Source organism: Merops nubicus, unplaced genomic scaffold (genome assembly GCF_000691845.1).
Source record: "Merops nubicus isolate BGI_N331 unplaced genomic scaffold, ASM69184v1 scaffold24370, whole genome shotgun sequence".
Taxonomy (NCBI): domain Eukaryota; kingdom Metazoa; phylum Chordata; class Aves; order Coraciiformes; family Meropidae; genus Merops; species Merops nubicus.
Window position 1 is genome coordinate 17,790 of NW_008585199.1, and position 24,926 is coordinate 42,715.

The 24,926-nt window shown below is 39.0% G+C and overlaps 1 protein-coding gene across 1 annotated transcript in view; it reads right to left on the minus strand.

Annotated features, from left to right (window-relative positions):
• The window catches only part of ASPG (asparaginase), a gene marked incomplete at its 5' end in the record, with an annotated part of 41,546 nt that overhangs the window by 6,286 nt on the left and 10,334 nt on the right, over positions 1-24,926 (minus strand). Inside the window, 7 exons of the mRNA XM_008946885.1 lie at positions 3,246-3,332; positions 9,181-9,344; positions 10,246-10,341; positions 11,406-11,525; positions 14,531-14,644; positions 17,373-17,558; positions 19,019-19,131. Of these exons, the coding sequence (XP_008945133.1) occupies positions 3,246-3,332; positions 9,181-9,344; positions 10,246-10,341; positions 11,406-11,525; positions 14,531-14,644; positions 17,373-17,558; positions 19,019-19,131 (880 nt within the window). The remainder of the gene's footprint in view (positions 1-3,245; positions 3,333-9,180; positions 9,345-10,245; positions 10,342-11,405; positions 11,526-14,530; positions 14,645-17,372; positions 17,559-19,018; positions 19,132-24,926) is intronic.

Sequence of the window (24,926 nt, forward strand, 5' to 3'; positions counted from 1 at the left end):
GACAAAAAATATATATATTTTTTTTTTTTTTAGAAAGTCCTCAAAAACCAAGTTAAAAGTCCAGCAAAAGGCATGGTTTGTTCTATCATGAACACAGCTGGGGATGCTGTTCTTAGCTAGTATCTCCAGGTCTCTCTCAGTTGAGAGAATTATTTTAAAGCTAACAGGTATTAGAAGCTTGGTCCTAATTCCTGCAGAGGTATATTTACCCTTCCTCCCTAAGCTTTAACCCCCAAATTTATATTAAATTAAAGAGGCATCTTATTCTGAAAGTTGCTGATTTTGAAAGGTGTCATCCTTGTATATCCTATTGTATCATTTTATGACATCTAAGAATATGAAAGAGAAAGCTGGTTTGGCCTTATATCCCTATTTATTTTTGTGAAGTACAGACTTGAACAGAGTATCTTAATTCTATACAGGCTTTTTCCCTTTAAAAAAATCCACAAAGCAAATGTTTACCCACTCCAGAACTTGACAAGCCTTCAGAATAAGTCTGATGTCCCAATTTATCTCCTCATGGTTTGGTTTTGCACACAGACGACAATACTACTGCAATGTGAAAAGAGACTGACATATTTGACAGATTACTAACATTGAGATCTTTCTCATTTCAAAACAAAGCCATGAACCAGATACCACACACCAACAAAGTGATTCCAAAAAGCAGACTAACACCTCTCACTTCCTAAAAAAAACCCAGCAAATGAAACCATTAAGGATATAAGAATGAGATCATCTTGGCTGTGCCTATGTGCATCTCCATTTTCTACACAAGAAGATTTCCTGCTACCATCTCAGTTCTGGTTAGTTTGCCTTTGCCTCTCAAACATCACCAATGCCAAAGGAGCACATTTATTTTTATTTCAACTCCAAAATCTTCCAACTGAACTATTCTATTCTATTCTAAAAATCATTAGTCTAAACAGAGGGAAGCTGAGGAGACAGTATTAGAACACAAAATTCCCTGTTCATGGTCTTTTATCAAAGCCAGTTTGTTTGAGGATAGGCAAGTAGCAAGGGGGGAAAGCTGATTATAGCTTCCAATTCAGACAGAGCTGCACAGGAGAAAAAAGTTAAGTTAGTTAAGTGCAGGAACTCAGAGCTTATCAGAAAGCAAGGAACCTGTCCTTCTAAACCTGAAGAAGTTCACATATTGCCTTGCCAAAGCCAGACTGGTACAAATTGCAGCCTATGGCACATTACGAGATAGAAGAGATGCAGGAAAACGGTTCGAATTAGACAGAGGAAACATGTTAAAAACAGTTCTATAAGCAACTTGACTGTGTGAACATGATGGCTGCCATGAAGGTGCCAGTGCCTACAAACAAAAGGCTTGAAAGGAGGAGGTAAGAAGTAGGACAGAGAAGTGAGCCTGAGCATGCTGAAAAAATTACTATATCAGTCAGGTCATCTGAGGATACTCCAGAAGAAGTATCTGAGACATTTTGGCAGAAGGACAAACACTAGTACCTCAGGTATAATAACTTTTAGGCATCTGAATAATGCTCTGTGGAACAAGAAGTCTAGTTTGGTGCAAAAGACTATACCAGGCCCTCTAGAACAGCAAGAGGAAAGAAAGCCCTTCAGCTCTGCAGGAGCAGTGTAGCGAAGAGCCAGCATTCACAGACACTTCAGCAACACCTTGAAGGCTGATCACTGCCTCGGGCTGGCCGTGCTCCTGGTAGGAGGTGTGCCCGTGGGCACACCCTGGCTGCAGCTGCTGGCCAGGAGAGCCGCAGTCCCAGCTCCTGACCCACGCCGAGCAGGGGGAGCCTCCTCCTGAGCACCTCCCGCCACGCTGAGTCCTCACTCAGCCTCTGCACACGAGTACACTCCTGCTCTGTTTGGAAGATTTACAGTGGGTTTATACTAAACTTACTACTATCAACGCAACTTCAAAATATCTTAAATATTTGCTATCAAAATACCAGCTTTGAACAACAGGCGACTGTGCAATACAGATGCAGGGTGCGAGATCCTCCTTAAAATTCTGTAACAAACTGCATCAGAATCACTTTTTGTTTAAAGGACCCTTGTTCTCTGTTTTTTTGGACATAGGTCAGCTAGCCAAACTGGTTCTGCACGTGGCACAAGGGCCAAATAAGGGGCCAATTTATTTGCAGAGGAATGTCATTCCCTAAGCCATTCCTCTCGCCTTCTTGGCTGATGGAAACTCCACACACCAGGGTTTAGTTCTGTCCTATCACCTGTAGTGCCCTGGGAAGTGCATGTTTTATATTCATGGTAAAAGTGTTATAATCCAGTCTCCTCTGAGCGTGTTATGGCAACGGAAACTTTCTAGCTATTTCTTGATTCCAGAACTACTCAAAAGACAGAGTCCAGTCTCTATAAAGAACACACAGAAGCTTTACCTTGACCATATATTTTTGTAGACAATATACAGCACTGGCTGTTCCCTACAAGTCTCATGGTTTCCTGCCAAGTGTGATATGAAAACCATTACTCAGGGTTTTCTTGTTCATTTTTGAGAATAAGAGAAGAAGAAATGAAGTAAAAACTATAAGTAATCTTAGGAAATACATTAAACCCTCTTAGAATTCTCAGAATAATTTGTAATTCAGGACCAGTACTGGAAAAAATAAAATCAAGCATCTATTTCTTTTCAGAACATATATCCATTAAATGACCTTATATATTAAAAGCAACTGTATGCAAAAACAGCTTTAACAGAGGATTATATCCTCTTAAAATTAAATACAGAGATGGTGAGCAGTTCAAAAGTTTGAGGGTTAGACCTATTTGTCTATTTGATTTAGTTATTTTTAAATACAGTGTTACATGCTAGTTAGTCAAAGCCATTCCCATATAAATGAAAGTGGATTTATAAGAAAATAAAAATTATGCTCTGTGTGCAGCTTTTATTCTCCGTTAGAGATGCTGTTAAATCACACCTTGCACAGCTTAGTCCTCATCCTTCCTCAGTGAAAGTGCTTAGAAAAAAATAGGGCATGTTTGCTTCCAGTTCACTTATCCTCACAATACTGCCTACTTTGGATCTCTCTTGAGTTACTGCAGCTCCAACACAGAGTTTATTCTTAATTTGATCGCTTTGCTTGTTTCCTTATTGTCAGTCTAGCACAGACATAACCATGTCTTGTTCCAGGGGGCCAACTGTCTCTTGGAAGTTGTCTACACGCTGTTGTCCATTCTGAGAGTCTCTTCTGAAAAATCATCCTACTCCATCCCAATTTTAGAGCCCCCTCACCTTATATCACATTTACCTGCAGAGTGTTGTTCCAATGTTCTCCAAGTCGTGGCCTGAAAGGTGTGCTCCCGTTTCTCGTAACAAATTAATCACTTGTATGTGCCTTTATGAAAGGAATAGAAAAAAAAACAGAGAAAGTGTCTTCACTGGTAGGGTTTTTTTTGTCCAAATCCAGCACTACTCATATAACATGAACAGTCAGTGAAAGTTCTTATATGATATTTGTGACCATCAAAGAACCAATGAATCCTTCTCAAAGATTCTGTAGTAAATCTCAATTCTCAGATTCTGTAGTAAACAGACCTGCCCTCCCTATCAAAAAAACATTTGCATACTAAGCTCATAGAAGTGTTAAGTTCAGCTCTGAAATGGAAGCAAATGCATCCCTTTCTCTTGAAAGAATTGTTATTTTCTCTACCTTAGTGCTAGCTTAATATAACACTTGAAATATTAGTGATGGAAATACATGCAAACAGTGAGGGCATTTACTACACAGCATCATTCCTGTATTTTACAGAATACAATGCCCATGTCTATCAGTCAAATAAAATTCATGTCTTGCAGATAAGCAATGAATCTTTAGGCTAATGTTGAAGCTAATCAGGTTTTTAGAGCTTCAACATTGTGGTAAAGTATTCTTACAAACCTCCCACAAAAGCACACCTTTTCCCAACCCAATACCTAAACACTCCTCTGTATTAATTAAAAATAAAGAGTAAGCTCACATACTTGTTTGGCTTAATCACTTGCATTTTCTTGGAGGTAGTCATAGGCCTTTCCATTTTAGAATTGGACTAAAATGCTTATCTAATCCCTCTGCTTCTTTTTAGGAAACTATCTTGAATGAGAAATTACTTTCCTCTTATCCATATTAAGCCTACACAAGCTTCTATGTTTCATATAAGTTCTTAATTTATAAATTAAACAAAGAACAGTACAGATGCTATAGGATTAACTTTCCTTTTTCAAACATAGATTATGTAACCTAACAGGCATTTTTTTTTAAATTGTACTTTGTTTCTGTTGACAGCCAAAAAAAATTAAAAATATTTCTTTGTTTCATGGCAAAGCATTGCTGGAACAGCACTTGCTGCAGGTTTGTTTAGTTATCTAAAATATTTTCTCAGGTGGGTCCCTTATAACATGGCCAGTCATCCACAAGGATATCCTTGAGCCAGCAGATAGTGGCATGGCTTCCTGTTTTTCGATCTGTGGTGAAGAATGAATTCTACATGTATGAAATTTTTAGTTCAGTCTTAAGCAGAATAGTAATTAGCTGAAAATAAATTTGACCTGAAATAGATGAAAGTAGAACATATTTGTTCACTCTAGCTCAAGATGAGTACAGAAAGGAATATGGGAAGTGTCTGATACTCTCCACTGATTGCCCTGCAGTATTCATCATTTCCCACCTTATACTTAAAATCCCAGTATGAAACTAGTGCTTTTTAAAATAAAAGCTATGCTATGGGACAGTACTATAAAATAAAAGGCAATAAAGTGTGTAATGTTGTGCAGTATCTTCCCTCAACGTACTGCCCCTATGAAGTCTGTATCTCTGGATTCCAGCCAAGAGCCAGGCTTTTCTTTTTCCTCTGTTGTAACTCTCTACTCCTCACTGGTAGCAAGATTCCCTCCAGAAAGCACTTCACCTACATCATACAGCCATTACTACCCTGAGTGGGACTCTATAATTTGCTACAGACAGATTTAGGGGCATTTACCCCACGCAGCAATTTTAAGTGAGGAAAAAAGGTAGTCTGAAATAAATCTTTAACCATTGAAACTACCGATGTTTACAATAAAACGTTTCTAAATAGAAGTATAATGTCTAAATATCTGGGAATCATTCAAAATCACATTTGTTGGTGTGGCAGGAAGAAGAGGTCAAGTGTTGTATACCACAGTTTGTTAAGTGAAGGTTAAGGGAGAGGAGGAATAGTGACAAATAGTAATATGCAACTTAAAAGTGTTAAATTTAGTACTGTGGCTATGAAGACCAGATACATCCAAGAAACCAAACAGACCACTTCTTGCATTCCCATCACTCAACATGAAAACTATGCGGGGCATAAGTCACACTACAGCTTGTTCCTACTTGCATCCAAATGGTGTCTACATTCTGCAGAACCTTAAGCCCTATCCAGAGTACCACTTCTGCTGCCTTGTACCTACCACAAGAGCATTATTCATGTTTCAAGAGGCTGTCTGTATTTCTGATACTGTTATGTCTTAGGCACATGGGAGGTATTTGTCTTTATAAGTTTCTCTAAGTGTTGCTCTCCTGCAGCTTTACAAAGGCCTCACCAGGACCTGAAGTTCAGCTGATGTCATGAGCCACAAACCTCTTGGCAACGGTTCATATTCCCATTCTAAGGTGACAGCACAAAACCAAGAGCAGAGTAACTGCTGGACAAACAAGAGTTCAAGGTCTAGAGGGCAGGCCAACATCGCCTTGTTAGCCTGGGGTGCACAACTGCTTGTCCAGGCTAGCCTCATCTCATGAGCAAAACCATGAGGAGCTATTGCAAACTGTTTCTGACTTTCCCTTAGTGTGCTCTGCTACCAAACCATGGCTCTTGGTGAGACACAGGCTATAGAAACAATGCTATTTTGCATATGTTACCTAAGTTAGCCTTTTGATACTACCACTGTCATTCAACCACTCTCTGAAGGAAAAAACAAGAGATAGAAGGTGCTTCCAGTGTCTCCTCCCTGCTAGACTCCACTAGTGATAACACTGGAGATAAAATACGCAATGTTTCAATGGATTAGTAGCAATATAAATGACTCAGTGTGGTCTTCAACGCTCACTGCTATGAGCACAGTTTGAGTTCCAGATAAAGGCATCAGAACACATACTGGTTCACGGGGGCTCTGAATTCACAGCAGCCAAGGTGCCATACAGTACGTATCGTCTTGGGCCTTGTCTTGGCAGACACTTATTAAAAGTGAATCAACTTCAAAAGAGATGAGTCACACATGTGAAATTAACACGTATGTAAGAGGTTGCAGGATTGGAGCCTTAGGGGGCACACCTTCCACCAACTCTCTTTAAAGAAATGCAGGTGTAATGTATATCCAAACTCGACTGGCTTCATTCTTTTTACTGCTTGCTCCCCTAGCAACTGGAATGGATATGGCAGGCTCAGCTTAGTTTCACTTGTTTGGTTTTCTGCATGGTATCAGTGGGAATTTTGTGCTCGAGCTCTGCAAAGACAAGCTTCAGTACATTTCTGGAGTCAGTAGTGGTTAGATTTTCACTCTGCCTTAGATTTCCTGAAGTAATGTAAATGTAACCTTGCAAAATATCAAGTATTTAAATTCACATTTACGTGGGAGGTAATTTTACTGCCTCTAATCTGATGTTCTCACAGCGCTGTATGAGCAACTCTCCATCTCCAACCTTTTACCACTGCTCTACAAGTAAATGGAAGTGCTTTTACTATATAAAATATACACAATTTTTATTCAAGACATTTTCCTGCTTGAAGAGTTTGTTATTAAAAAAAATTATTATTTTGTTTTGAAAATTAATTATCCCTTGAGGGTGCTCTAAGAAATTAAAGGAATGCTACTAATTTTGATATGTCAAGCAACTGGCCTAAATTAACAGTGGTCTGTTTAGCTTCATGCATAAAGTGAATAAGACTACACGCAAATTGCAGAGTTACAAATGAAAAAGCGGAAATGCAGTAGTTTATTCCTTACTTAGCAAGGAACTCCACGTTTTACTATCCAAAGAAACAAAGAAACAGTCACTTGAAGTAAAAAAAAATTAAGAGACTATCATCGATATAGATCAAGTTGCTGGTCTACCAATTGACAGTGCTAAGAAGAAGCTTTTAAGAAGAGACATAACTCCTGATCATCTTTACAAATTATTAAATGGAAGAGAGAAATCAGTCATCACTATATACATTTTCGTGCTAGGTTAAAAGGCAGCCACTGAGAAATGTGACATAAAAAACTGGAAGAAAGCTATTTTTAAGATGAGTGGACACATTACTGTAGTTAAATGCCAATTAAACAAATACTAATTCTCAGAAAATGGGATTAAGCTGATGCAGTATTCAGTAAAATTGAGAAAGTTACAATATTAAACAGTTTAAAGATTGACTGCTCACTGAGATCAGTCTTCTCCCTTCCCTCCCTGCCACTTTGTACACTGCATCAGGATAATTTCTCCACTTTGAGCACGCAGCTGTTTAATAAATAGAACTCAAATATTTCTGTAGCAGAAATCTTCTGAGTGGGTATCTAATTATGCACACATACAGCTGTCTGATGTTTAGCATTCTCCTTTATATGGTCCTTAGTGTGAAATGCAGTGTAAGAACACAGCAGATCATAAATACACATTTATGAGATTAGTTCTAAGTCAACACTTCCTCTCATTCCAACAGTAGAAACAAAAAGAGAAACTGAAAATGGTTATAGTGCAGTTTCCTTTTACAATTCCCTGTATCAAAATGGGTGTGCAGTTTTAAAGAGCTTAAGAGTCATAGTAGGAGTCTAATATAGGAGTGGCAATGCCGAGGAATCCAAACAACAAGCCCATGTGAAATTCCTCAGGCGGTAGATGGGTGCGGTAAAAAAAAGTAGGTGCCTGATTTGCAGGAACATCTAATGGTATCTAATGCTTTAGCATTTTCTCACATTGGACCAGAGCCATCTCTACTCAACCGTGAGGTTATTTGTTTGATTTGCTGTTGGGCTTGTTTTTGCTTTAAGACTTTAAGGGTTTGCCACTGAAGGGATTATATATATTCCCGAGATAAAGCATTGACTACAAAGCCATAGGTAAGGCAATAGCACAGTGTGGCCACACAGGACTTCAAGTCTCAAGTTAATAGAGCCTGTTGACTCTTCTATGTCTGGTCTTTCAGACAGAAAAAGCCTTCAAGTTATTCCTCCAGCCAATGCAAAACCAGTATGGTCAGACCTTCCAAGGAGCTAACTCAGCCTGACAGACCAGGTAAACTTGACAAAATGAGAAAGCTCTAGGAATATCTAGGGACAGCCAGCCACCAAAACTGTATCACTGCAAGCTCCTTTACAGAAAAACCTTCTCTCCTGCCATCATGCAGGCTGAATATGAGATAAGGAGCTGAAAGTGGATCAAAGAAACTAGAAGAGATTAGGGCATGCAGCTGCTAACACGTTAGAAGACCAATGGCTCTATGAATCCCCAGGCTATATAAACCAAGTGTTTTAAAATTAAATTTTGATAACTGATAACTTTTACATTGTGTGCTATGGCTGTTCCTTAGAACTATACAACATGGAAAAGACCAGTAAACTGCATGTCCATGACCACCATTCAAGAACTGCTGACATTCAGAACAACAAGAAGAGGAAATCCACAAAGCAGGCAGAGCCATGCAGCCATCCCATATAATTATGAGTGGGTGGAAGGGAAAAATCAAAAAAAACAGTCATCCAGCAAGAGACTCAGGAAAGCACTGGTGGAAGGGAAAGTTTAAAACATGTCAACCTACCGGTATATTTTGAGCCAATTGAAACAGTCTGGTCTTGATGAGAAAGGGGAGGGCAGAAAGAAATAGCCCTTGGTTCTGCACTCTCACTTCTGACAGTCAAAAGGGGTGATCAGTTTGGCTCTGTTTTCTAAGGAAGCCTCCTAACAAAGAGTGGAGCCCTGAAATTAGGGACAAAGTCTTGGCAGGAAGGCAGCAACAAATTACCTTATGCTAAAATTCTGCATGCATACCAACTTCTTTGCTTTTATTTCATATTATTTAAAAAATATCTTTTAATTTAGGCTAGTCACATCCTTTGAAATGAAGCTGGTTTGTGTTATTTTAACTGCTGTCATTTACACATGACTACTGAGACAAAACAAGAACCAAAACACAGGGATGGACCTTAAATCCAAAACGATATAAGGTTTATAAACTTTACATAGAGTAGTGTATAAATCATTTTGTTACCTGAACTTGATTGCGTTCATCAGTGGGGTAGATCCGTATCTGTCTCTAGCATAAATAGTCGCACCAGATGTCAACAAATACTCAACTAATGGTAAATGCCCTTCAGAGGCTGCAATATGAAGTGGAGTTCGGCCATCATAGTCTCCACAGCTCAAATTTCCACCCTACAAAAGGACAGACCCTTCGCATGCTAAAAAGATAATTGCTTCACGTTAAGTTGTTGGCGCAACAGCAGATGCATACACCACATTTTAATTTTGCCACCAAAATATTACGCATGTCAAACTTAAAGTTCATCTTGTAGCATTGTTTTATCATTAGAAAATATATTTATTCCACCTTCTGCATCTTCCCCTCTCTATTCATATTCTCATTACAGCCTCTTCAGAGATGCTCTTTATTGCAGTATGCCATACGGCAGCTTTGTGCCTATAGTCTGCTCATTTTACCTGTCTTAGTTTATTGTTATTTGCAAGATATATTTATGCTTTCTCAAAGCCCATTAGCAAAATCCCAAGAGTAGGGTAAACCAAGGCAAAGAGAAAAAAAAAAAAAAAAAAAAAAGAGGTGTAGAAGATGTTACAGGGAAGTGCCTGTTTCTTTTTTCAGGTAAAACCCAGAATAGAGCTATGAGGAGAGCCAAAAATCCTGAATTAGCACTGCACTGTGTTTTGCTTAAATATAATTTTAAAGTTCTTTTTTTTTTAATCATAATGGATTTACATCCAAAAGCTGGATGCTATGAATATGCATAAAGAAAGTTACGTGAAAGAAAGCAACACAATCCATTTTAAAGTATTCCAAAGTTAGCAGATAAGAACTTGCATTTTAATTTACCTGTATTTTAACAGTTCAAAAGAAAATGTAAGCAGTTCAGAACCAGATAGGTAAAAGAACATACCAGTTTTGAAAGGCAAAGACTGAGGAGCCTAGAAACCAACTGTATTAGTCAAAGCACCTTGATTCCAAGACTTAGGCAGTTGCTTCCCAGTGAGCATAGCTTCCTCCTGTCATTTGCAATGCTATTTAAAAAATGTTTTATACAAACTGTTAATTTTACATTACCATTTCTGCTATGGCTCTTAATGCATCTATGTCACCCAGTTTAGCTGCAGCACAAGCCAAAGGTGGAATTAATGCATCTCTTACAGCTTCTAACTCCTGAGAAACAAATAAAATTAAAAGTTTAATATCAGCCTTGCCTCTAAGGTGATTGATGTCCGAGTCCTAAAAACATTCCTCTTGCTTTCATGTAAAGTTTCCAATTTAGTCATTTGGATATTTAAAAATGGTAGTATTTAGTTCTTGGAAGGAAAGAAGTCTCATTTTACATTCTGTCAGTCTTACATCCATAAGATTATATTCCTCCCTGGCAACACTCCAAGTATCTGATACCTATATATACCATTTAAGGTGTACACACTAATTGCCATCTCTGTGCTGCTATAGTTACACATCAGTACAGTAAGAGAAACAGTACTGGCAGTAGGTGGAAAGGACCACAGAGTCCAGTCTCCTCAAGACAGGATCAACTTTATTCATGTGATTCCTCAGACATTTGTGTAACCTGTACTTCCAAACCTCCACTGCCCCCTAAATACCCTCCCACTTCTCACACTTACTGAAGAACCTTACATTCAGGATTCCTTAGATACTAAAAATCTCATCTGCCCTGAAACTAAGCCAAGAGAAAAGCAAATACTCTTATCTTACAACCAATACTATATTTTCTGATTTTCCATTTGGAAAGGACTAAACACCACAAATTACACTTGTATAGCGCTTCCTTAGTATCAGCCTTCTAGGACTGAATGTACAATTGGGCTGTTTTACACATTATTATTTGAATTGCTCCAAACTGTCAATATGTTTGACCACAAAAATACAAAGCACTTTCTCATATCATTGATATCCTGAATTACAGCAACTGTCTGAGGCTTGTTATTGTAACCAGACAGCCAAGAAAATACTCAAGATGGGGCTACAAAGAGGGGGAAAAAAAGTTAATAAGTTTTTAATTAAAAACATTTTAGTGTTATGCTTGTCATTGTGTCCTTCCTCCCTAACCCTAGCTGGGCTAGCTGGGACATTCAGTACTAAGAAAACAAGATAAAAGTTCCAGTGTTCCATTTTTGTTTCAGCTTTGCTGTTCATCTTTAAGCTAAGTTCATTTAATTGGGTTTACAGCTTTACATAAGTTCAATTTTAAATATTTAAGTATATACCTCCTTGCTGCTGATACTAAGAGATTTGGCAATCACTTGAATAAACTTGCTATCTCTCAGAGAGATCTTGGCTCCTGTGGGTACAACAGTCATTTCTCCTCTTAGATTCTCACTCAGCATCTGAAAAGCAGGCAATCAAATCCTTTGTTAGCAGAGGAAAAATATGGTAGCAGCCTGATAAAAAAAACTTAGGATCAAGTTAGAAAATTGTTTGGAGGAATTATGGAAACTAATTGAACGCAGACAAAAGATTAAAGAAATAGTTACTGTCCCATGAAGACTGTAAATTTAAAAAGACAAAGGCTGGGGGAGCGAAAGGGGACAGGCAAATAAAATTTTCTTCCAAAGCAAAGAAACCAAAATAAGCACATAACAAAGCACCCCAATTTTCAGAGTATGCAGACAAAAGTTCCCTAGTGGGGTAAACTGCAGCCTACTTAAAAACACAAAGATGGTAAGTAATTAGCAGAGTGAGGCTGAAAACCAGAATATTCTGAAATGCTTTTTGCCAGCATTCCCAAGGAGTACTGAGGAGTACTCCTACGCAGACTCTAGGTAGGCCTCAACACAAAGCCTAGTGCGGCCTGTAGACAGTCATGTATTTCAAGGGATTTCCAAACAGCTCCTTTAGCCCTGATGGTGTTAAAATTGTTAAAATTTGGCTGTAGAGCCAGCTCTGAATGCAGGTCTACAGTAGTACTAGTCAGTCACTATGAAAGCAGGTGTGTAAGTTTTCATTCAATATATTCAGGAATAAAAAAACCCGAACCAAAACAAAACAAAACTAAACCAAAAGCAGGTCAGCCAATTAATGTGTAGAAAGTGCTTGAATATGGCAATAAAGAAATGAAAATACTCCAAAAGACAGGTTCTGGGAAACCTGTAGAACAGAGAGAAAAGCCAGTCATTAAGAAAAAACAACTAGTTTCCTCCATTCTGACATTTTACATACTGGCACTCTTTCACAAAAGGTTGCTGATGCAGCTATAAAGCATGTAGTTACTTCAATTAGAATTTTAAAAAGCAGGATTGTGTAAGTTTGTAAGAAACAGATGTGATGTTGGAAGGAGGAATGCCCCAGGTTTACTTATGTCTAGGCATGCCCTTTATTAAAAAAAAACTCCAAGCGCTGACAACACGGTAGCTGTCTGCTGGAAGAGTCCCATCTACGTGTAACCCGGGATGCTGCCTGCTGCCTTGGCGCACTTTCGGAGTCTGACAGGTTGAGATCATTGCTTTGCACAGGTAACCTTAGCAATTGGCACCTGTACTAAATGCACCCTGTGCAAAGCCCTACGTGCCCTACTCAGTCCTACCAGCTCTGCAGCCATTTGCATGTGTCTGGGGGCACATTCCTTGCTTCTCGTGTTGAAAGAGAATCCTAAAATAACCACGCCAGCTTCAGGAAAGCTTCCATCTCTTGGGAGACTATTGTTTGGTGATATGTTTAGCTGAAGATATTGCCACAGATGACATATTTCCAGGCTTTCTTCTTCTCCTGGTCTCTAACACTCATTCCTGCCCAGGCAATGCAGCATGCTGCTCCCTTAATTGTGCCAACACAATTGTTTGTAGGTCTGTACAATGAGTCAAATGAGGAAACCGATCCTGCTTAACCCAAAGAAACTGCAGAAGTTATTTTGTTTTTCAAACGATATAAAGGAGGTCTCAGCACCACCACACAAACTGTGCAGCACATTCCAAAGGGCAGCACGTGAAGATGTAGAAGTAACTTGTGCCAGTGGTACCTAAAACATCCTATCACCAAGTCCTTGCCTGAGTAAGTCAGCTATCTCACTTCAGCAAACTGGATCTCAAATTAAGTTTTAACTCACACATCTAGGCAGGAAGCTTGGCAAGCTTCTCCTGTCTCAGGTCAAATAATCCTCTGTGTATGAAAATTAGCCTGTATTAAAAAAAACAGGCTACTATATGTACATTCTGGGGTTAGTGAGTGGACCAAAGGGCCATCAGTGAAGAGCCTGGATTTCTAAAGCGTATATACACAGGTACATGCAATACCACTACTATTCACACAGCATTATGGCAACTATCAAGCACGTTCTTGCACAGAATATGCTCGTGCCGTCCTCACTGAAGAAATGCAGCTCCACCCCCTCTCATTTTTCAGAGTCAGGGCTTTAGAAAACAACTGAAAGCTCAGCCTCTGAAACTGTAAGTACAGCAAGTGGTACTTCCAGCCACCCCACTTACGATCACAGGTATCCAGGTATGTTTGTCTCAAGAGCTGCCGCTGGTTGGAAAATACTGAGCATGAAATAATGATCAAATTAGTTTCACTTTTAATAAAAACAAAACACCATCATAAGATACACATGTGCATGCAGTGCTTAAGTCTGTAGCATGACTCATCACAATGTCATCTCCCAAAGTGTCAGGATCATGATTTCACTGCATATGAGCACAGAAACACATGCATTCCTGCAGACTGCTGCTCCCTCATCTTATTCAGAACTGTATGTTCCTTCTATAAAAGCAACATGATATATAACTACACAATTTAAGGAAAAAAAACCTTAAGCACCAATGAGCACTAAGAACATTGTTAAGGGGGTAATGATTTTATCAGTTACAAATGGTTCTTAGAAAAATCCTTTACTTTTTATGCGTTTCTAAAGTATATTTCCTCTTAGAGAAACAAAATCTAACAGTCATGAGTAACACTGTGCAGGAAGAGGCAATATTTATTTTCAGAATTAGCTTTGTGTTAATGAGTCTTGGATGAAATCTTTACTAACTAAGATCAATGACAAGATCTTTGCTGACCTCAATAGGGTTGGGATTCTGTCTCCCATATGAATTTCCACAGTAGAGAAATGCTCAAGGTAGAATACTACCACTGAATGATGGCATTTTTATGGCTCAGTCACAGTTTTTACCTGACTTATGCAGAGAACTCTCTTCTCTCCCAATCTACATACATTTATTTTCCTAACAGTATTTTTCTTAAGGGAAAAAAAAAAAAATCATGTGATGTTCACATTATGGCTCTGGAACCAATGGCTTTTAAATGCAAGGGAAAAATGCCAGGTATTCAGTTAAGCAGGATTTAGCACAGTAGATGGGAAAGTTAAAGCCTTTCAAGGTCACACTGAAATATTTACCTGCCTTTTCTCCTCCCAGCTAAGCTTACTCTTGCTGAGCGTGTATGACAATTTAGTAAGGGCTGCCTCTGGTGTCATATCACCTCCAGGAATTACTCCAACATCAGCGAGAGTCTGAATAAAAAGGAATAATGACTCCAATTAACAAAGCATTCAGAAATACCTGCAAGAACAGAAAATGTATATGAATGATGAGCAGCTACACAGGATACTGTACGCAGCTGTGCCTCCACTCTCTTGCTCCTCCTACTGCCACTGTAGTTTTTGTAATTTTAGTTATCAAATACCAAGCAAATACTAGAACCAGCTGAATAAAGATGACTTTTACTTTAAATTCCTTTTCATGCCATAACATTGAAGAATTCACCCAAATGCTTGCCACGGTCACTTACTATGCTAAAAGGGAAAGGTTACAGGTCCATATCAGCTATCTGCAGAGTTGTCAGATTCCCTTTATTGAAAAGCTGCAGTTACTGTGTTTTAACCCAGTGGCATTTTGAACATTGCCAAGTAGGCTGTTCTCACACAGACATATTTACCATTCTTTTATGGGACATTGCTTTGGATGAAATCCAGTGCTACAGTGTGCTCACAGCAGGAGTGTTTTCAGATCCTTTCAGGCTACACCAGCAGTGTATAATTTAGAACACAGAACCAATAAATGTAATTTACACAGTTCTGGCAAGAACCACTGAAAAAAGATGACCTTTTTAACTTCTCTTTCTGGTAGTTAAAAAAAAAAAACAAACTACCTGAAGCAAAGGAAAAAGATGATTGCTATGGTGAACAAGCCCTGTAAGTATACAGTGAGCAAGACAGCACAGACAAAGGAGATTTGAGATCTCTTGACAATGAATTGTACCTGGGCAAACACTTGGGCTTCTCTAACCCACAGATTGTCATCTTTGCCATACTGCGGTGCCTCTCAGTTAAGCATCTTGCAGTAGGTTCTTTACATTGCATTTAGTTTTTAAGTAGCTTGTATATAAACTTCAGCTTTGAAACTTGTTGTAGCTTAACTAATAGTTTTAGCAAGATTCAGAGCCTTAATCAGCTCATTAACCACCTCTGAGAGACCCAGACTAACACTTTAAAAGTCCCATGAGAAAACACATACAGAGAAGGTGAAAAATACTTTCTGTAATGCACAGCTAGCCAAAGAACAGTTAAGTCTTTTTCTTCAGGCTTGAGAAAGAGGAGGAAGGGATTTCCCAGCTCCTTTCCTACACCTGAAGTCCCCTCAATTGTAAGTTTCTACTGTGCAGATGGATCAGGGGTCAGACATTCAGTTAATTAAAACAAACACTTCAAGGGAGAAACTAGGGACTTCAGCTGACCCACCTGCCCACCTTGAGTGAGTAAAAAGTGGCCTAGCCATACAAAAAGACCTGTGAAAGATTTTGCTTGAAGAAAAAACAAAGTAAAGTGAACATTAGAGCAACTTTCCAGCTTTTACCCACGATACTTTCTCCTTTGAGCAGTTCTTTATAAAAAGAAGACAATGAAAGAACAAGCATGAAGTAATTTCATAGGACTTGGCTCTCTCCGTGTTATCCTCAAAAGAAGCCAAGAAAACAAGGCAGCCTCCATCAATGGATGCTGAAGCAACATAACAGATGCTCCATATAAAAAGTAGAAGCCTGAAGTGAATGCATTTTCACACAGCCTTACAGTGGTCCAGTAAGACCTGAGTAGCATTTTTCAGTTCAGCATATCAACAGTCTGGATCAGAGTGCAAAAAGACATTTTAGAGGTGTCTGCTTGGAGAAACTTTTAACTAGAGAATAGAAAGCATTTTTTTTTTCCTTCCATACATTCTAGCATTTCATTTTGAGCAAATGATCATATAAAAGCTAGGCTCCATCTTCATGTTGTTTTTCAAATGTTTGGTGTCTTTTATTGACTTAACTGCTTCCTTCCTTCCATGTGAACTGTTCTATATAATCCATGTATTCCTATCATATTTGCTACAGAACAGGGGTTCTTTGCAAAAGTTAATAACTCTCAAAACACCTCCATTAATTTATGCAGAAGTTTTACTAAAGACCCAAATGACTGCCCATATCAGAAAATACCAAGTCTGGATACTGAAGAGTGGAAAGAAACTCTTGCAATCTCCTTTTCTTTCTCCTCAAAACAGACTATGTGTTCTTGAAGTAAATATAATCAAAAGCTGTGTCAAAACCAATCTTAAAAGAGGCAGGTTTCAGTACCAGGCTGGAGTATCTAGGTTTGCCCCACAGTCAATGAAGAGGGCAGCTCTGCCAGACGGGTGGTTGCTCCCAACAAACTCAGGTGTCTAAAAGAGGGGGATGAGTCACCCTCTGGCAGTGCTCCTTGGCTATTTAATGGCAGGCCTTTTTATAAAGGTCTATTATGACAGCTTCCTTCACACTACTACACACAACACATACTTTTATATGGCTTTGAGTTCTCATTAGTCTCAGTGATGTCACATCTTAATACACAATTAAGAAATTCAGTATAAAATCCCCCGAATATCAACAATATCTACACAAAGCGTGCTTTAAGCTAGAATTCATGGATTAATCACAAACAATTTCCATTTTGCACAACAGACACTTCCTTACATACTGTTCTCACTGATCTGGGATGTGAGCTGACTGTTTTCGCCATTCAGACTAAGAGTAACAGGATCTTGTTTGCAGCTACGCATTTAAATGCCTTCAGCTTAAGGTTTTTCAGATATAGTTATTTTATCTTTACAGTTAATCAATCTGGTTTTATACACTGGGACTACTAGAAGTATACAATCATGTTGTATCAGTGGGATGTTTCTTTTACACAGCAGTAGAGTCTGAAATCCTTGCACAACTCCTACCTGCCCTGTTGCATAGACTGTTTTAACAGACCCTCGTAAGCACTGGGTACAGTTTAGAATCACGACTTTTCGTTCAGCTGCTTTCTTCAGCTCTTCCAGCAAGTCTTCTCTTTTGTTTGGGGCATTGCCACTTCCATAAGTTTCAAGTACAATGCCCTCAATTGGAGGCTGAAGAAATGCTCTTACCTGTTTAAAAACAAGACAGGGAAGAGAGATAAAATGTATATAAATCAGATTAAGATTTTCATGTATGGCACAGAGTTCTTAAAAATGATCTGTTCCTGTTATAGTCTTACAGGCTCTCATGCTCTTCCATGTTCAACATTTGCAATAACTGGGACTGTAGAATAAGCTTTTTTAAAAAATGAGAATTTGACTCTCTAGCTTCCTTTAAAAATTCCTAGAGGGATAAATTTTAAAATAAACTATTTTCTACAGTCATGATGTCATTGTGGAAAAGGATGCTATTGTTAAGTGCCATTAACAGGCTACATTGTTGCACCATGGCAGAACAAAAACTTATATTTACAGTTATTAAATAAATGTAGGATTATTAATTCAGATTAGAAACCCCACCTTGACCACCCTTGTTACTTTAGTGAAGAGTTTTGTTAACAAATGTCTGCATAAGAGAAAGAGTCTCACCTTTCAGGAAAGAACATTCTAATGAAGCCTGGAGTTTAACTCAAAACCCCATTGATTTCACTCAAGGCAGGAAAAAATGAGGCACTAATACATTCTGGGCCAGTTGTTAATGAAGTAGCTACTGTGCCTCACTGTAAGTGAATGCCTACCACAGTCCTCCTCTTAGAAAAATGTATTTTAAACAACCTCGATGTTTCCTTGCTGATCACATATGCTAAATGGAATACACTGTAAGCCCCCATGAGGCTAACTATGCAGTCGGAGTTTTATTGCAAATATACCACCCCTCTGCCTTTCCATCTGTTCATATTCACCTAAAAAGAATGGAAATGTAATTATTGAGGAGCGCTGCTTAAACTACTTGATTCAATTTAAGATGGCAACAGCCACAAAAGACCTGTCAATTTAATGGAATGATTAGACAATAATTAAAAGAAAAATATACCTAAACCCACAGTTCTGCAAAATAATTTCTAAAGGAAAAAAAAAAAGCCACTTCTTATCTTCAGCTCTGTATGACTGCTGAAGGTCATGTTCACCATCAGTGTAATACAAAATGAATCTTAAAAAAGAAGCATGAGTTGTAGAAATAGTCACACTCCCATCCACCCACCATACTGTTTATTTTTTGACAAGATATCTATTAATATGCCTCAATATGAAGCAAGAGAGTATTTCTATGGTCACTGTAGCCTGCACCTCTCTAGAAAAGCACACTCGACCTAGATAAGAGCCCTGAGAAGAAATTAATTTTAAGTTTCAGTGCCTAGGTGGTTTTAGACAAAAGATATTTGAAAGTACTTTATCAATAGTTCATGGCATATGAAAATATTGAATGCTCCAATATTCCAGAAAACATTTATCAAAAGAAGACAGATCCTTTCCCTCCCCTCCAACACCCCAACCACTGCTACAAAAAATGCAGCTTCCTTACTTCAGCTGACTAATCAAGTATTTGAGAATCACTTCACCCACTTCCAAACTGAAGTGGTGGCACTTACAGCAGCAGCAGTGATTCCTGGGAAGATCCGCAGAAGCCCAACGTTCCTGTTCATATTGGTGTGAACGCGGAATTTCTTCTTGGTATTGGCTCTCCACACTGTTTCCCAGTTTACTGTTAAGAGAAATGGCCTTTTAAATCCAGTATTAAGACATAATATTAAGTATCTGTATAGTACTTCATACGCAGAACACTGTCTTTTAAACTGTTTCTTATGTAGGAGATAATGTATTTTTGAAAAGAGGAAATGAAGGCCCATTTAGACAGCAGCCATAGCAGCTGATCTCATTTACACCTTATGTATTAGATGCCACAAAATATGCCTTCAAGGCCACATCCAGGTCAGGCTCTACTGTGTTACATTTTAGCTTTAATTCCAAAATAGTCTAGATTTTGAGATATATTAGTATTACTCATCAGTATTTCTACGTTTGTGTCCTTCAAGGAGATACTTAACATGTATGCTTTGTTCAATTTAATAGCATTTTATAGTGAAGACTTCCAAACTTATTATTTTAGTTCAATAAGCATTAATGAACAGGATGATCTATCAGACATAAAGCTGTATACCTCTACTACAACCTCTGCAAAAGATTAGTCTGATAGCTGTGAAAAGCAACAGAGTACTAGACATGACAGGTTCACAGTGTTGAACCTGTCCTGTCAGTGCCAACTCTCCCAGTTTGGAGTGCTCAGAAAGCCTCAACCAACAGAGCATCATGCAGGTCTAGCACAGGTGAGATGTTCCCCTGTCACGCGCTGACCTGAACTTCATTGTTTTGCAGCTGGCCTGATACCAGCCTGGAGTCATGTTTAGAAAACAGACCTTCATCTTCTCAGACATAAGAGATGACAAATGCAGTTTCTGTAGCTGCTAATCACCTCCAGAGTTTATTAGGTAGTTACTAACGACTAAATAAAATAGCAAGGATTCAATTAACTCTGATTATACATTTCGAGCCAAAAGCCAGCTGTTTAACTAATAGTTTGTTTGTGTTGCATTATTAGAAGCCAAGTCATGCATTATTGATTTCAAAATTTTACTACTTCAGTGTAGTAGGGCAGTGTTGGTCGCACTGACGGCTCCTACAGGGCAGTGGAAGACATTTAACAAAGAGCAGCCAGCAGCTCAGAGCATCATGCTTCAATGAAAGTACACCATGCTGTAAAGCTACCCGTTTCCCCATCATGATTTAAGCTTTTCAGATTTTGGAGAAACTCCCAAGCAGCAAGACAGATAAAAGATCTGCGTGCATAATACTGACTTGCTCTCAGCCATGCGGAGAGTTACTCACACCAATTACTGTTGCAATCTCTTGCAATCAGCAGCCAGCCATTTGGGAAAAAAAAAAAAAATCAGAGTACGTTTAAAAGCCTCCATTGAAGCTACTCTACTGCCACATTACCAGAGATACTAAAACCTATACAACCCATTAAGTCAGGACAGAAATAGAAGTTACCTATAAGACTTTATGAACTGTCCCTTCCTGCCGTGGTGCCCTGTCAGCAACTAGAGCCTCTGTGTGTTCTGGCTGAAAAAATACCACACGTCGTTAAACAGGTCACAAGCAGTTGGGCTTGGCACCACATTTGTTCAGCCAGCCACACTTCAGCACAAGGATTCCTAATGCCCTGGGAATCAGAGAACAGAAATACAGACCATTTCTACAGGTTCTTTCTTTGTGCTAAGCTGGCCAGGACAGTTCTGAAACCTCCTGGTTGGATTTAGTAGTTAGCCAGCTAGCTCTCAAAGGCCTCCGTGAGCTTTCCAGAGCAAGTGAGAGAACCTGGTGGCAAATGGGTGAGTGCAGAAAGCCATGCATTTGTTCTGGTTGAGGTTCATAGGCCTGGCTAATCATATTCATTCATGAGCACTGTGCCTTAAGAAAGGGCAGTGTTTAGCAATAAACCTCCTAACATACAGATTAATTATTTAAAAGCAACCTCTTCTATATGAAGGGATGGCAATAAAATTGTATCAGAGCTTTCTTTCCTTTATCCTACATATGCTAGAAGTCCATGCCAAAACTTCACAAATGCATACTAGTAAGTTTGGCAACTGTTAGCATCCCCAATGCTTGTAATAAACTTGAGGAATGAACTGAGGAAACCTTCCTTGGCATGAATCACTAAGGTACTGCCAAAAGTAGAAGACCAAGGAGAGAGATCAGAGAATAGGTTCAGATGTCAGACCTACACCAGGCCTATACCTGTACACTTGGAGTACACTCCATCAAATAACATATCATCTTCAAGATAAAATGTAATGAATACATGCAGACATAGCACAGTGATGCAGTTCCATACTATATTTAAAAAAAGAACAAAAGATTGTCCCTGAGTTAACGTTCTCCTGGTCATGAACCTCATCAGCCTACATAACATGTGGCTACTGCAGGCTCCACAGATGTCAGTTTTCCATTAGATAAACGAGTCCAAAAGGCAGAAATAAAAAGGCAAGTGTGATGCAAGAGCCAAAGACAAATATACACAAAAGCCTGACTTCATCTTGGATTTATTCAGAACTGTTGTAAGTGGGGCAGAGCACCATGCATGGGAAAAAGACATGTAGAACATACTCTTTGCACCCTCCATCTCAAAGATTACATCTCCAAAAGGAGGAATATTTATGTTACTTAGCTAAACAAAGCATCTTCATTGTAGTGAATAAATCAGATGTCTCACAGCCTATAGTCGTCTTCACAAAGCAATCTTCTTTTTGTTAAATAAATTTTAAAAAATTAAACCCAAAAGATCTTAGGAATCACTAAATGTTCTTAAGAAACTCCTATACAAGCAGGTGAAGTCCAAAAAGCTGTATATATATATCAGTGTTCATAACAGTTTATCCTATGGATAAAAGTGACTAATTTAGGGATATTCAGTTTTGGCACAACACAGAAAACAGTAACCTGTTCTGACTTGGATGGCCTATGCTTGTAAAAAGTTTAACTGATACCGTGTACTGCATTATGTAAATATGGATACAAAGCAGGGAAAAAAACCATAAGCTAGCTACTAGTGTTGCACACAAGAAAGAAAGTTTTTAAAGCAACGTACATAAAATAAAATGGTAATGGTTATTTATATAAAGGTTGCATTATTCAAGGAGACTGCATTCAAGATAAAGGCATTTTGTTTACTCTTCCAAACAAAACCATCACATAAACAATGTTCTGCTATTTCCAATCTCTACAGCGTTTACAATTATGGCTCAAAAAATCCTATTGAGCCTTATTCTCACACATACAGAGAACTATGGTGATGCGCTTAGTGCAGAAAAAACATCAACCTGACTTAAAAATAAAAAAGAGAAGGAGCTCTACAGACTCTAGAAAGCAGCAAAACCCCCCTGTTGTTAAACAGTACCTAGGCCACAATGCATGTTTCAACTAATAATGGGAGAGCAGCAACTAACAGTGACACCTCCCTTAGGAGTGGTGACTGAACTCCAAGTTATGAAATCAAACAAGAAATACAGCTTTTCGTGACTGCAGAGCTCCAGACAAACAGCAACACTTTCTTCTCATCCTTCCCTGCAAGGCTACAGGTGAGCCCTGCCATTATATAAGCTGCCCTGGCGCTCACTGTAATTCACAGTGGCAGTCAAGGGGTGGGCAGCACATGCCAACCTATGGGTGCAAATTCCTGAATGCCAACAAATATAGACCCCTTTTTTAGGAGTTTGCTATAAAACAACAATATAATAATAAAATAATATTTAAATTGAATGGTGTCATTGCAAGAATCAACACGTCTACCTACAAGGGGCGGGGGGACGGAAAGCACTGCAGTGAAGAGAGCTGGCATCTGCCTTAATACATAGATGACTTGGGCTTTTTACTATAAATAACCAGAGCTGCCAACCAAGACACAGACTTGGCCTATGACAAATAGCTTCTCTCTGTTGAGACTGGTGTGTAAATGAGCCCAAAAGGGCCTTCTAACCTTCTGCTGCTGCACCACGTCTGCATGCAGTCACACAGACTCTGTTCATGGCCTACACAAATAACATTCCTCATCCTATGGTCCTGTATGTGTGCACCACTCCCAGAAGTTACATGCATGCATGATGAAAAAAGTCCAGCCATGGTAACAAAGCAAGTTTCACATTTGCTTCATTAGGACAATCAAGAACAGAGAAGAGTAATCAATTATGAAATATACCGAGACTCATTACACATGTCGAAAGAAACAGTCCTGCTCTTCTCTCCTGTTTTCAAAATGTGGGGAAAATAAGGCATGGTCTTTTATCTGACAAGCTTTCAGGTTTAGAAATACTTCTGGTTACTTTTATATTGTCCATTTCATACAGAGATTTCGGCTGCAAAATTATTTCCCATCAGCACTGGGTTTTTTACTCATCTCAGGAGTAGAATTTGGGCTAGAATTTTTCACTTCTTACAGGAGTTTCTTGTGCTAAATTGAAAGTCTTGAGGAGGCTAACACACTTGCTCATCTAAAACTGGCTAACGGGGCTCTTAGGTGTGTTGCTAACACAGTTAAGGATCTGGCTGAGAGCACAGACAGTTGATGGGAGGAGAAATTCACCGGGAGCCTCACCTGAAGAGGGAACAAAGTAAAAATATATATATAAAAAATAAGGAAGAGAGCTGCAGCTAGGGTAGGGAAGGGAAAAGGACTAAGCTTCTCCCTCTCCTCTCTGGCTCTGAAGTAGATCATTGCTTTTATGGTATGCCTAGCTGTGGGGTATGAGGGCACGGACCCACAGACAGCAGGGCAGAGCATGCGAACCCTTAGGTGAAGCAAGTGGATCGTGTGTTAAGCAGCACACACACACATTCATCCTGCTCAGATTGCCAGCGTGCCGACCTAGAGCCCCCCAGCAAAGAGCACGCTGACAGAGACCCCCAGCAAAAAGCACGCCGACAGAGCCTCCCAGCAAAGGACCACGTGCTGTTACACTGCCACACCTCAGTCAACACCACTCTTGGCAGCTATTTTGTCTACTTGCAGACTCTGTTTCTTAACAGTGAGTTTCTCCTACAGATAGCTGCATGGTCTCTTTGTTTTAACTTGTTCTTTTCTCATACTGCAGACCGAGCCTTTCCCAGGCCTTGTCTACTAGATAACCCCACACCTAGCCTTGAACAGTATGTCCTCTTCCTCATTCCTGTGCATCAACCTCTGATCCCATTACACTTCCCACTCCTTTCAACCTGTCACCTCTCCCACTCTGCTTCTCTGGAATTTTCATTCCCAGCTTGGTTAGAACCAGGAAGCCTGAGGAAGAGTTTCTCTGCATGGTCTGCTCCTCCTGGCATCCTTAGGCTGCTCTCCATAATGCTGAAGCAGCAAGTCAGCCCTGTCTACAGTCAGCCCTGTATAGAAGGATTAAGAGATACTATACAAAGTCCTTTGAAAAACAAAACAAAACAAATGTTAAAAGCTATTCGATTTGTCTGGTTTGTTTTTAAAAGCCTAAGTCATTCCTTGTCTCTGGGAAAGCTTCTAGGAGGATTGTACAAGAAAACTCAAGTGAGACAGCAATGTTGCAAACAATTACTTAGGACAAAATAAAGCAGCACTATTAGATTGCCTATACTATAAAATGATTTTTTCAAGATGAAACAATCCTTCAATACTAACACTGTCATCTTGGATAAATGGTGCTCCTCTAACTGGGTAATCAACAGAAACAAATAAAAATAGAGCTTATCACATCATTAGTTTTTAGGTCAGAAATCCCCACTGATCTCAATGGGGCATTCTACTGAAAAGATAATGGGACTCAGTATGGGCCAAAGGAAGTACTTAATAACTTTCTCATTTTTCTTTGATAGACAAGGAATCACAAAACTGTTCATTCAAATCCAGAAGAGAAATAGCATGCAATTTGCAGCTTGATTTCATTATTGATCAGTCAGTAAACAGAATTTATTTCTACC